Here is a 13,656-nt window from a genome sequence, read left to right as displayed (position 1 = left end):
GTTGCTCACCCTACTCCACATAGGCTCCAAGTGTATAAGTTTCCATTTTTATAATTTTTCCTTCATGAATGATAAAATTGAAGATATGTTGTTGGTGGAAATTAAACTCAATACATACCAACTCAACTATGATTAATTGATGTTAGTCTTCTCTTTTTCTTAATTGGTATAATTTCACAATCTTTCATTTTATTAATACTTTTAAAATGCAAATACAAATTATTATTACTAATCTATGTATTTTAGTAAATTATTTATATCTTATGAATCTATAAGATATGCTAATATGTATATTATTAAATTTAACTTTTTTATTTAATTTTTAACAACCCGTGTATTACACGGGCTCCACCCTAGTATTCTAATATTTCATCTCATTCATACTAGCTACAATAGGTCATTGGTCAAAACTATTTTGACAATTGGGTTATAAAATAGTCAAGAAATTAAAAGTAAAATACTGATTGAAGATCAAACAAATAGGAATATAAAAAAAAGTAGAAAATATTAAAGAACCATCTTTTTCTAAGGTTGTTTTGTTTCTTCGATATCCAGTTTTTTCTCATGAATATTATATGTTGCATTATTTAGCGTAAGTAGCAAACATGTCTAAATTTGTTTATATTGGATGACGATTTCAATACTTGTGGTAAAACAACAAATGTTGTATATAAAGAGACTTTATCAAATTTATAAATTTGAAATTCCAGACTTCTTATTATTCTTACTGTTTGTACAATATATTTCATTTCTTTTTTACCTTTAGTTTTTGTTCATTTATTTCAAATAGCTAACCTTATTTTTTATCATTTAACAAATCTTGTGTAATACACGGGTTCAAAAGCTAGTTAAAAATAAGACACCATGCTTATTAATGCTTTAGTTTAGAAGGTCTATTATATGACAGCTAACTTTTCTTTTGTTATTTGTATTTGATGGTATTATTTATACATGGTATGTAGTGAAATATAAATACAAACTTTTATAAAATTTATAATGATGTTATTAATTTATAATGACGTTTATGTGTATGCAATATATCATTTTTTTTAATTTGTAATGGTTGCTATATAAATAAAAATTATACAATAGTTATAATGGGCAAAGAATAGAAATATACAGAAAAATCTTAACCAATAGTTTTTAAAAATGGATATACGCGATACCTATTAGCTAGTATGCATGATACCCGACGGATATTGGGCTGGGCATGGGAATCGGATCAGCAATACCTGACTCAAACTCACCTCTTTGCTATCCCTATGAGTGACTCGTCATTACTCATTACTCACTTCCTAAACCAAAGTCAAAACTTTATTAATCAAGTCAGGCTGTGTTCAAGTCGACTCTCATGCAAACACAGACGCTAGACAAATTGCAATTATTGAATCACTGAATGTGCAATGGGAATATGACTGTATTTTGGGACTTCAAGATTTAGATCAGTATCAAGTCATAGCATAAAACCCCATGTTAATTGCCCATAAAGCTCTAATAAAATATGATCTGATCAAAGAAAATTGATTATTTCAATCTAGTTGGTATTATGGATTGTGGTCCTCTTTTGTACCATCTTCTCGATCACATGCATACCATATGAACAGTGATGGGAAGCTTAGAAAAGTAAACCCTCAGGTTGATCATAAAATACTCGACTTAGATTGATTTGTAAATCAATATCAGATGCTAATTAAATTGCTCCGTACAGATATAACTAATAAACTAGAAACTTAAAAGGATACCACTAATATTTTTCTAACCTGCTGATGCATACCTAAATATTTGTTATATTGATTGAGCCATGAACGAATCCTTTTTCTGCCCATATTTATCCACCTTTCTCTTGGTAGCCTCATTGTCTTTGCTGATCACAGGTTCCTCTAAAATTGTATATAATCCTGCAAAAGTTTGAAATCAAAGTTTCTCATGATAATTTCACCATAAACACAATACTATAACTAAAGGTATATATACACTTGAGTTTTGATGTCAAACAGGTTTATTGATGTTAGCTAGGTAATTCAAAGTACTCTCATACCTGACATCTCATCCTCAGTGAATTCTTCGTTGCTGCTGTTACAATCGCTAGATGAGTTTGTTTCTTTTGATAATTTTGACTTCACGGATGCAAAAAACCATGTCGAATCCATCAGCTTTCTGATCATCTGAACGGCATAGTAAGGGATTTTTGCATGTTTTCTCTTATCAACAGTAACAAAAGCATTGATGAACATCAAACAATCCATCAAGCTCTCTTTAGCTAACCCTTTCATGTGGTAAGCTTGTGATCTTCTCCACAAGCTTTTGGCGTGGGAATTTGTAGGTTTTGAGATCGAAAGAGCTCTCGTGGTGTCACTAACAGCTGAATCTGGATCGTTAAGAAGTAAATAACATTGAGCTCTATTACTATAAAGCACAATCCTTTCTTTCCGTAGTTTTAAGGGACATAACTTTAAACCTTCTGTGTATTTCTTTACCGCTGCTTCAATATCGCCTAACCAAAAACTATGATTCGCTTGTTGTTTAACAAGATTCACCATGACTCGTTTCTCTTCAAGTTTCTCGTCAGACATTGATCTTTCTCTTCTATTCTTATCAACTTTTGTAACCCATATTTCTTTTAATCTTCTATTAATTTCAGGGTTTTTTATTCTTGATTTCCCATTCTTGAAGTCAATAAGTAGTGCTTTTGTGATTTTCTGGCCTACTTTTGATCTTTCTCCTACTTTTCTAAGCTCAATTAGATCCAATAAATAAAATGATGCCATTTCAATAACTTTGTACCTTGTGTTCATGTCATGGAGAAGCAATAAAAGACAATCAATCCCCATATACTGCCAATCATCTGAAGACCTTGAGAGGTTACAAATACATTCAATAACCTCTTTTGATTCAGAAACTTGTGTTCTTCCAATTTGTGTATAACACAAAATTCTTATCAAACCTATTCCAGAAGGTGATGTGTGATTCGCAAGCCCACCCCACATTGAACTCAAATCTTTCAAGAAATCTTGATTACAAATTAGATCTATCGATCTACCTCTAATGGCGAAACAATTTAGCAAGTGAAGAGACCAGCACTGGATTTGGCTAGCCCATTCTTCAGCCTTTCTGTTCTCCATTTCTAGCCCTCCGACCCCTCTAGTAATCAAGTTCTTGTGATAGTTCACCCTCCGGTTTGTGTCCTTAATCGCTACAAACTCGTTATAGACTAACTCGCCACAGCTTGATGCTAGACCCATTGTTAGCTTGACAACCTCTTCTTCATGAACCGCAAGGGTTTCAAAAGCACTATCATAGCTTGCTAGGTGTCCAAGAGCTCTAACGGCAACCCTTTGCTCCACCCAACTCATCTTTCCTCTCAGAAGATCCAACAATGGAGGAATAACACCAGATTCCACAGCTATTTCGGCAAAATCGAAACTATTCATGGTGTAGGATCCTACAATATGGGCTGCATAATATGGGACATAAATGTTTTGGCCATCAAGAACCCAGGATTTGTCATTGATGCTCTTATTGAGCAAGCTAACCATGCATTTGAATATACCAAGAGAAGGAAACTCGGGATCTTCGGGTTGATTCATGGAAATTTTCCATAAAGTACTTAGAATGAGTACACGCTCTTGCTCATCAATTGACAGCATCTCTTTGAAACATTTCTTGATTCCTGATCTCCTGATCACCATGTTTTGCTCTTTCATGGTGCAGAAAAAGCATGTAGGGTTTGTGCAACTCATGGTGGAAGGTATGAAAGATTCGATATTGGTATTGGATTTGCAAAGTGGATTGATTAGAGTATTTACTTCATATAATATAAAAAGAGGATTAGTGGAGTCGGCAAGAATATAAAGTGACAGTGAGCCAAACAAAAGAAGACTTTACTGTATTTAACTTTCTGAATTCTATATAACTTTCTTTACTTAAGCTAATTAAAGATCAAGACAATCCCTTGTACTTATGCAAGATATAAAGAAGTAATTGTGTATATTTTATTTAGGTTTTTGTTGTTAATCATTTTGCTATTTTATATTCTGTAATGATTTGTATTTTGATTTAATACGTATATATTAGTTTGTTACGTTAATTATATTTTTTAGCGTTTAGGCTTTTTCAATTGAGATGTGTAGGCCTTTTAGATTTTTAAAAAATGAGAATAAACAAACACGAACATGTTGATTTTTTTAAACAAACAAACATGAACACAAATATTGTCTTATGAAAAGGGGGGTGGTTGACGTAGGTGACGATGATGATTAATGCATGAGAGGGGAGGTTGACGATGGTGGGTGGTAATCGAAAGTTAACCGGTGATGGGGAAGATAGACCGGTGATGGAGAAAATGTAGAATAGAGAAATTAAATTAGGGTTTGATGATGAAAGGGTTTCAAAGAGATGTTATAACACATTTAAGGACTATCCGGGTTTGTTGTGACCCATGACCCGCGAAAATTATCGTTTGATGATTAAAGGAGTTATTTCATACATAAATTGTAGTACCCCGGCTTTAAGCGGAATACGCCCGGGTGTAACGTACAAATCACTCATAAGCTCGTAACACTATTTATAGTGACAATATATTTATTTTATTCCATAATTTCGTAAGTACACAATAGTTTGATAATAAGACAAACAACATTACATCAAAATGAAACAAATGTTATTCGTTAAAATAATCCTAAGGTATAACTATTTTTCTTGTCCTGGCACTTCATTGTATGAACCTGCAACACGTTTAAAATAATATAATTTGTCAACAACACATGTTGGTGAGTATTCATAAGTTTTTGCGTATATATATATATGCTTAAGTTCAAGAGAGAAATGAAATTATTGTAAGAAATGTGAGAAATGATATGGGCCACTAGTTTTATTTTAGGTTTTATATGTTTAAAATAAATGAAAAAAATGTAAATGCAACAATAAATGCATTCTCTCTCTTCAATTAATACAACTAATATAACTATAATAAATCACTATCTAATTATGGATACACATATTATATACGTGTATAAGTTATATGTTTTTTGTGTGTAGGTAATATTTTTTCTTATTCTTAGAACAAGTGTATGTTATATGTTTTTGTTTAGGTTGTATATTTTTTATTGACATTTAATGGTAACGTATGTAAGATAGTTTTTTGTATTATTCATCACAATGTACCTACTTGTTGATTGATATTGATATATTGAGTTGAAAGAAATTGGTTTTGGATAGAAAAAATTTAATATATGAATAAATTGTATTTATGTAGGATAAAATTTTTGAGTGTAGGTTATATATTTTTCTTGTGTAGGTTATATGTTTTCGTGTGTGTTTGTAGTTTATTAATGCTGAATTTTGTGTGTCGATTATATGTTTTTCGTGTGTAGGTTATATGTTTTCTTATTATTAGAACAAGTGTAGGTTATATGTTTTTATGTAGGTGGTGTACTTTTTTGTTGATATTTAATGCAAACACGTGCAAGATAGTTTTTTGTACCACTCATCACAATGTAACTACGTGTTGATGGATATTAATATATTGAGTTGGAAGTAATTGGTTTTGGATAGAAAGAAATTTTAATGTATGAATAAATTGTACTTGTGTAGGATAAAAATTCAAGAGGGAAAAAATAAGTTATAAAATAAATGAATTCCTATTATTTTCCAATTATAATAATTTGATTAGTTATATTAATTGAATAGATAATTACTATTATATTTATTAGTTATTTTAATTGAAAAGAGAGCATGCATTAATGCTTTCCTCATTTATCTTTAAGCATTTAAAACATAAAATAAAATTAGTGGTCCATATTCATTTCTCACAGTAATCTCATTTCTCTCCTGAACCATCCCCTATATATATATATATATATATATATATATATATATATATATATATATATATATATATATATATATATATAACGCGCGATTCAACGATCGTCATACAATAAATATTCAAACATAATGTAAATGAAATCAAATAGTGTCGTCCGCCCTTTCATTTAGCCGAAGCCGTAGAAGTCGGGGAAATGAGAACCATCTTACATAAACAACCGAAGTCGTAACGTTAGACGGCACAAGTACGTCGCGTCGGACACTCCCACTATGTGTATATGTTTTCGTTTGCGTAAATTCCACCATAAAAACAGTAAACACGTTGCACATAGTTCACGAATAATTATAAACAAGATTCGAGAATATTAACACGAACGATATGCGTGAATCGGTTTGTAAACAATTTCATAACTAGTGAGATAAAAATTTGTGACATGCTACGCCCCAAAAATATTAAAAGCGTTAAAAAGGGGTTATGAATAACTCACATGTTAAATAAGCAAGCATGATTAAATAAGCGAAGATGTTTTTAAGCGAGTGAACCGACATGGTTCGGTTCAACAAGCGATCCTAAATAAATAAATAACTATGATCAAAATAAGGTTGAGGAAATATAAGAAATAGATGGCCGACATGTTCGGTTTATAATTCTTAAACTAAAAGTTTGTTAAAAATAAATTTTTATTCTATTTTTATAAGTTAAATGAAATAGGCTAGTTATTTGATTTTTAATTAATTTATTATAGTTTTAGAAAAAAAATAAAGGTTGTAATAATTATTAGTTAATTTTGATTATTTCTGTTCGTATTCGAGCCGAATATTATTCAATAAAACAAGTTTAACGAGCGGTTCATGTTTTTGGTCGGGCATGAACTCGGTTTTGATTTAGGTTTATGTCTAAAATGCTTGAAATGATAAGATAGCGTGACATGTTGAAAAATATTAGTCTTGTTTATTAGTTTTTCCAAAATTAATTTTTAACATAAAACATTTTTTTAACCGAACATTTAACGTGTTGACGAGCGATAGTGAAAACACAACCACGGTAGTTCATTTAGAGAACCAACACGATGATGGTCGCATGATATGTTTGATGGTTGGGTAAAATTTAGTTATTATTATACATTTATTAGTTAATTTTAGTTAAATAAATGAATAAACATTGGTAATTCAAACGTTGTTATGTGTTTTCAGGACATTGGAAGTTAATGAGCTTAAACGAGCTAATTCAGAGCCATCCATATGAAGATTAAGCAAGCCTCGAGAAGATGAAAGTATGGGGAAACATGTATTGAGGGTTAAGAAATATTCGGGAGAGGATTGGATGAGAAACATGAAGCCGAAGCGAAAACTGAATAACATGGGTTACCAGGAAAGTGTGTTTTAGTAAAACAGGCATATCTTGGCCTAGAAAATGAGTTACGGAATCCATAATATATGAATTTCATGTTTCTCGACGAGAAGAATCTAAATTTGAAGTCAGTTGCATCTTTGCGTATCGCGAAGAAGCACCACATGGCAACTTCGCGATACGCGAAGATGTTCAAAGTCGGCTAAAGTTAGGTTTTTCACTATATAAACGATTTTTCGACCCTATTCGACTATAGACGACTTCCAGAGGAAAAATAGGCTGCTTAGGGCGATCTTCCACCATTCCAAGGCTTTCGGTTCATCTCGGGTTTGTATGTCATCAAAGATAAGTTGTTTACTTGATATGTCGATGCTCGGCTAAGTCCTTTGTTCATTCTAGGCTAGGGTTTTGTGTAATTCCTCTTGAGACCAGATTTACTATGCTTAAAGTTATGAACTTGATTTGAGTTATTGCTTTTATCTTCTTTAATTGATTGCTTGGTTGTTTAAACAATTTATATTTGCGATTATTGATTAGTGCATCACTTATTTGGTTTTGTTCATTAACACTTAGGGTTAGGCTCTTGTGTCATTGAGCTTATAATCATCGGTTCATGTTACCTAATTAGTTATCATAAAATATAAATTGGTAATTTTGTAGATTGAGTTCAATTGTGTCAACAATTCGGTTAGGGTATCGTTTGTCATCACAATCAAACTACTAGGTCTAGTAATTACTGCACAATTAAGACAAGTGAATCTGGAATTAAGTTGAATGTCAAATTACCTGAACCTAGAATGAATGTTTTCATTAATATTGTTTACAAATCGTTTTTAAGTAACAATTAGTTTTAATAAATCTTTTTCTAAAAACCGTTTGACATCGTCTGTCCGCATTAGTTTAATAATCAAATTAGTAATAATAAACTTGCATTTTCCTTGAGTCCCTGAGGAGACGACCTTACTTACCCATACTTATTATAGGTATTTAAGTCTTAAAATTAATTGTTTGAGTAGACCACGACAGCCTACGTCAAAATGGCGCCGTTGCCGGGTACTCAACGCGCAAAGTACTAGTTTAGTTTAGTAATTTAGTTTTAAGTTTTTATACTTACTCGTTTGATTTTACGCGAGGTATTTGTGTGTCACATGTGCGTAGGTAACTCAAGATGACGTGAAGTTGGGTTTATGACCCACATGAAGGATATAAGATCGTGGAGGATGATGATCCGAACTATCCATATTCATATAATGAACCATCTTCCCCAAACCTTCAGAGCTATTACGAGTCATATAGTTATAGACAAGAGAACTTCAACCAGCAGGGTCGCAATAGGCAGTACCAAAATTATTCACCGCCTCCACTTAATTATCAAGAATATTATGAGTCAGATGAGTATGATAGTGATAGGCCCGAGACACCAACGTTTGTAAGTTATCAAGAGGAGGAGTATGACTACTATTCTAATGAGTACCTTCAGTCAACATATGAAGAAATTCCTCAATATAATAATCAAGATTCTGAGGTGTTGGCACTACTTAAGGACCTCAGTCTGAGGATGGAAGTTCATGAAAAGGCTAATGTTGCTAAAGATGAATTGATGAGCCAACTCATTGATGATTTGGTCCAAATTAAACGAGATCGTGAAATGGTGGCCGGTGATAAAAAAGATGAACTGGAAGTAGAGGCTTTTGATCTTTCGAAGAATGAATTTGAGGAGGTGGTTGTGGAGAATAATACCACGCCAATTCCTCTAGTTACCAAAGAGCCAATGAATGCCTCGGTTGTGGTTACTGATGACGATGTTGAATGTGTGGACCCAATTGAAGACAAAGTAACTTTCAAGATATCAAACTGATGTGCGTCTAATAACCCTATAATAATGACCCTCACAACCAAGCTTTAATATTAAAACGAAAATCCTAAAACCACACACAACCGGCAAGTGTACCGATCGCAAGTAGTATAGACTTAGGAAGTCCGAGTATCGAACACGTGGACACGTCAGAACGCTAAAGATCACTAACCCTAGACAAGACCTATCTTAGAATAATAATTATATTGATTTTTGATTTTTAAATACTTAACTGAACTAACTAGACTGACTAACAAAACTTACCAAAAATAGAAAACTTAACAGAAAACTAACTGAGTTGACTTCGGGTGGAGAAAAACGTCTACCTAGGTCTGAATCAAATTGTAGGCCTAACAAGCTAATGGATTGAATGATATCTAGACACCGGTCCCTAAAGATGACACGACTAAGGATCGCTCGGGCTCACTGGATTACCTCTCGGTCTCACACAACAAGCCTAAACTACTCAAAATCGCCTAAAACGACCAAACCGGGAAACAATTGCTAACGTGTTCTAATGCTAGATCACCTCTCGGTCTCACCAACACTCGACCCTAATGGAAATGAATACTACACAACCAAGGATAGAGGAACAATTCAACTTAAACCAAAATAGATCAACTAGTCGCTCAAAACACCTAAACCTGACAAGAAACGAACTCGCTCTCGCGCAATCCTTATTCTAGCATGCAAAGGTAATGAGACAACCCTAACTTCCTATCACCTCTCGGTCTCAAAGAAGGTGTTTAACCGATGTACTTAATCCAAATAATCACGCAACAAAACCCTATGGTTGTTCCTACCGCAAACAAACCCTAAACACAAAGTCTAGAATCAAACAATGCACCGATCAATTGATACAAAACTAATCAATCAACACACGGGGTTTATGCAATGAATCACCAAAATTTCCAGCCCTTAAACACAACTTATTTCATGTCTAAATCAAACTTTACAATAGCAAAATACGTCTAGCAATCAAACAATCCAACAAGCTCATCAAACACTAACAAGAATCATCATTCCTAGGTAGAACTAACAAGTTTAGCCAATAATCATCTTTGGACAGCCATGAACAATTAATAAAACCATCAATAAACTCATCTCAAACATCCGTTCAAGCATTCAATAATCAATACTAATCAATAACAAGTCAATCTCTCAAGTAATTGCAAAACTACTAATCAATTGAACAAGTAAATCAAAGTATATGAACAATGAAAAAGATGTAAGGATATGAATGAATTCCGGGCTGTTCTTGGCTGCTACAACTGATGAAAAACCTTCCCGAGACTTGGTTCTTGTGTCTTCTTCCTTCCCTAGCCGCTACACGATCAAACCCTAGCTTCCAAAAAACTTTTTCTCTTTTTCTTTCTCCCTACTGTTCTGCCGATCGGAACCTGCTGCTGGCCAAGGGTTCTTTTATTTTTTTTATGTTATAACATAATATGGTCTTGGGCCTCCATGATGCATACGGGTCGGGCCTTGAGCTTTGTATTGAACTTGTAGGCGTAAAAAGGCTCGTAGAATGCTCGAAAAGTCTAGGTTTTCTTCTTTCTTTCACCCAAAACCTACAAGATTAATAAATGTATGTAAAACCTATCTAAAACGAGTTAAAACATATAAAATATGATATAATACGTAGATAAAACGTGCGGAAAATACGAGTGTTTTACAACACATCACAAACACTGAAATAGTCCCAAGTTATTCTGATTATCCCCAGCTGCATATTCCTCAAACAGATAAAGTTGGGTATATTGGTTTGAACTCGAAGAAAAGGAAAGTAGAGGTGAAGGATAGTGGGCACGATATTAAGAAATGGGCCTATATTGGTTCTGCACACGTTTCAACTACAAAGAAGAATGTGTGGACACAACACCTTAAATATCGAGCTTACATGGGAAACTCGGTCGGAAAATGCTCGGTTCGGCCCCGATCAATATTTAATGTTTCGAAGATAAGAAAGAGTGTGTGGGCTCGACGTGTTCGCTACCGAGCATATGTTGGAAATTCTGAAGGTAAATATGCATTCACACCTACCCGTTTTCGTTTATCGTACATGCTAATCATGAAGTAGGAAGAGGAGCATTGGGATCCTAACTACCGAGCGTATGTGGGAAATTCGGTAGGTAAATGTTCCATTTGACCACCATAATCGCAAAAATGAGGTAGCGGTCCGGCTGAAGACCTTAACAAAAACTTAGCGCTAATCGGGAGGCAACCCGGCCTTGTATTCAGGTACGTGTATATTTTTTGTTGTAGTAGAACTTTGTGGGTGTAGTTCACTATAAACCCTCACGAGACCATACTCGTCCACCCGGGCTACCGGGGGGTTTAAAGGGCTTGTTGCATACGCTAAAGGCAACCGTGATTCCTACGAAAGTGAGTTAGGTCTTTTAACATTTTCACTTGTTTTAACAAATTTGGTTATGAAATTAATTAATATTGGTTGGTAATTTAATATTAATGGGTTTTGCAAATGGTTTAAAAGACCTATATTTTTAATACTTGTGAGAAGCTTGCTTCTACACGTGTGAGAGTTTGCAGATTTTATTTTAAGAGTTGATGAGGTAAGGTTCACCAAGGGCACGAGAGTTGCACATGAGAGTTATATTTTCTATCAGGTGATTTCGTTTTCATAACCTTATTTGTTTTATTAGTTTTTGTGTTAAAAGTGTAATTGTATTTGTGTATAATTAGTAATAACCACCATCACATTAGGCCCGGTTTTAAAATTGTTGAAGTGAATTTTAACCCCGTCCCTATTTTGTGTCTTAAATTTTAAACATTGAGGACAATGTTTGCCTCAAGTGTGGGTATGGGAGAGAAATTGGAAATATAAAAGTTTTAATGTTCCTTGAATTAAGATTTTTGCATAATAATGGAAAATGATAGAAAAATCAGGGGTTATTTTTCAAAATTATTATATATATGAGATAAAAAAACGGGAACACACTTAATTTGGGATGTGTCGGTAGGCTCAGCCGTGAGAATGAAAGGATAATTTGGTTGTTGACTTAAATATTGAACTTTAAATGCTTGATTTTTAGTGGGAAACGCCTTCAGGGTTTTGTTTGTTTAGCTAAGTCTGTGTAAGGACTGGAATGAAAGATTAGGCCATACTCAAGCCTTTCTATTAGATTTGATCACCAAAAATATATTTTAATATGAATAGTCTATAGTACAATGGTTGGATAGGCTTAATATTAGAGTATGCTAAATGGCTTGTGATATAAACATAAATGAAAAAACTACTAGTTAAGTGGCTAACACTTCATAGGCGTATGGTTTTATGGCCTTAAATCCTGTATTGATGGGATGCCCCGGGGAATGGAGACCATGGGTCGGTATGCAGTTTATCATCTGGTATGCGTAAATCCTAAGTGGATTTACTCATAATAAACAAAGCTTAAAAAGAGTAAACCTGCAGTTTATCTGCCACTCATAAGTCAATAAACATGATCACAAAAGGTGCTTTAAAAGTACAAATTCACTACTGACTTGATCATCCACGCTGTTAGTCATATGGGGTCCCCGTGCTCGAGTCTCATTACCATTAAGAAACGGACCACACGGGACACGTCATATGTAAGACCTACAGATGAATTCGTGCCTACTCACGTATGGTGATGGACTTCGGGGTATTACTTGATAACTGGGGTATGTCATGTAGTGGGGGCTATTTACTAGTTGGTTACCTAATCGCACTTTAATCATATCTAATTGCCATTTTAGTAGACTTTAATGCTTAAGTTTAGGTTTTGGTTCGATAAAAATATCCAAGATTGTCTTAGCTATTACACATGGGCTGAAAAATTGTACAAATGTGCAAAATTTTGATCGTCTAATCTTAAGGTTTAAGTCAAGTTGGGGTGGTCTAGTTCGGGAAAACTATAATGAAGCATGGTAAGGCGGCTTCAGGGCTTTGAGGTGTGGATTCCATTTTAATCATATAAACTAATAAAACTGTCGCACCTTATTTTTCCCGGTAAGTATTGGGGCATGGGTTTAACTGGACAACAATATCGACAATCGCGGTTTTTGTGTTCTTTGCGCTTAATTAAGATAATCTATGAAGTATTTTGAGAATGATCTCTGATTCTGATTCTATTGCAAAAAATTTTTGGGACGAAAAAGAATAAGTGTGAGGATGTGATGGTTGGGTAAAATTTAGTTATTATTATATATTTATTAGTTAATTTTAGTTAAATAAATGAATGAACATTGGTACTTCAAGCGTTGTTATGTGTTTTCAGGACATTGGAAGTTAATGAGCTTAAACGAGCTAATTCAGAGCCATCCATATGAAGATTAAGCAAGCCTCGAGAAGATGAAAGTATGGGGAAACATGTATTGAGGGTTAAGAAGGATTCGGGAGAGGATTAGATGAGAAACATGAAGCCGAAGCGGAAACTGAACAACATGGGTTACGAGGAAAGTGTGTTTTAGTAAAACGGACATATCTTGGCCTAGAAAATGAGTTATGGAATCCATAATATATGAATTTCTAGTTTCTCAATGAGAGGAATCTAAATTTGAAGTCAGTTTCATCTTCTCGTATCGCGAAGATGCACTACATGGCAACTTCGCGATACGCGAAGATGCTCAAAGTCGGCTAAAG

The 13,656-nt window shown here is 33.8% G+C and overlaps 1 protein-coding gene across 1 annotated transcript; it reads right to left on the bottom strand.

The window, feature by feature from the left end:
- Positions 1-1,595: 1,595 nt before the first annotated feature.
- Positions 1,596-3,867, bottom strand: LOC143599018 (uncharacterized). The gene is made up of 2 exons (XM_077077086.1): positions 2,039-3,867; positions 1,596-1,898 (listed from the first exon to the last, which is right to left on the bottom strand). Exons 1-2 carry the CDS (start codon positions 3,738-3,740, stop codon positions 1,786-1,788), a joined length of 1,815 nt encoding a protein of 604 aa, XP_076933201.1. The 5' UTR covers positions 3,741-3,867; the 3' UTR covers positions 1,596-1,785.
- Between the last annotated feature and the right edge of the window lie 9,789 nt (positions 3,868-13,656).

Source organism: Bidens hawaiensis, unplaced genomic scaffold (assembly GCF_021521415.1).
Source record: "Bidens hawaiensis isolate Kalapana, Puna unplaced genomic scaffold, B.hawaiensis_p1.1 tig00051396_1, whole genome shotgun sequence".
NCBI classification, from domain to species: Eukaryota; Viridiplantae; Streptophyta; class Magnoliopsida; order Asterales; family Asteraceae; genus Bidens; species Bidens hawaiensis.
The sequence above is the reverse complement of the archived record's forward strand: the minus strand, read 5'-3'. Positions and strand labels throughout refer to the sequence as shown.

Excerpts from the sequence above, each read along its gene's own strand:
- LOC143599018 (XM_077077086.1), bottom strand. The coding sequence starts at position 3,740 with ATGAGTTGCACAAACCCTACATGCTTTTTCTGCACCATGAAAGAGCAA. Across the intron at positions 1,899-2,038 it reads CACTGAGGATGAGATGTCAG|GATTATATACAATTTTAGAG; the intron begins GTATGAGAGTAC and ends AAACTTTTGCAG.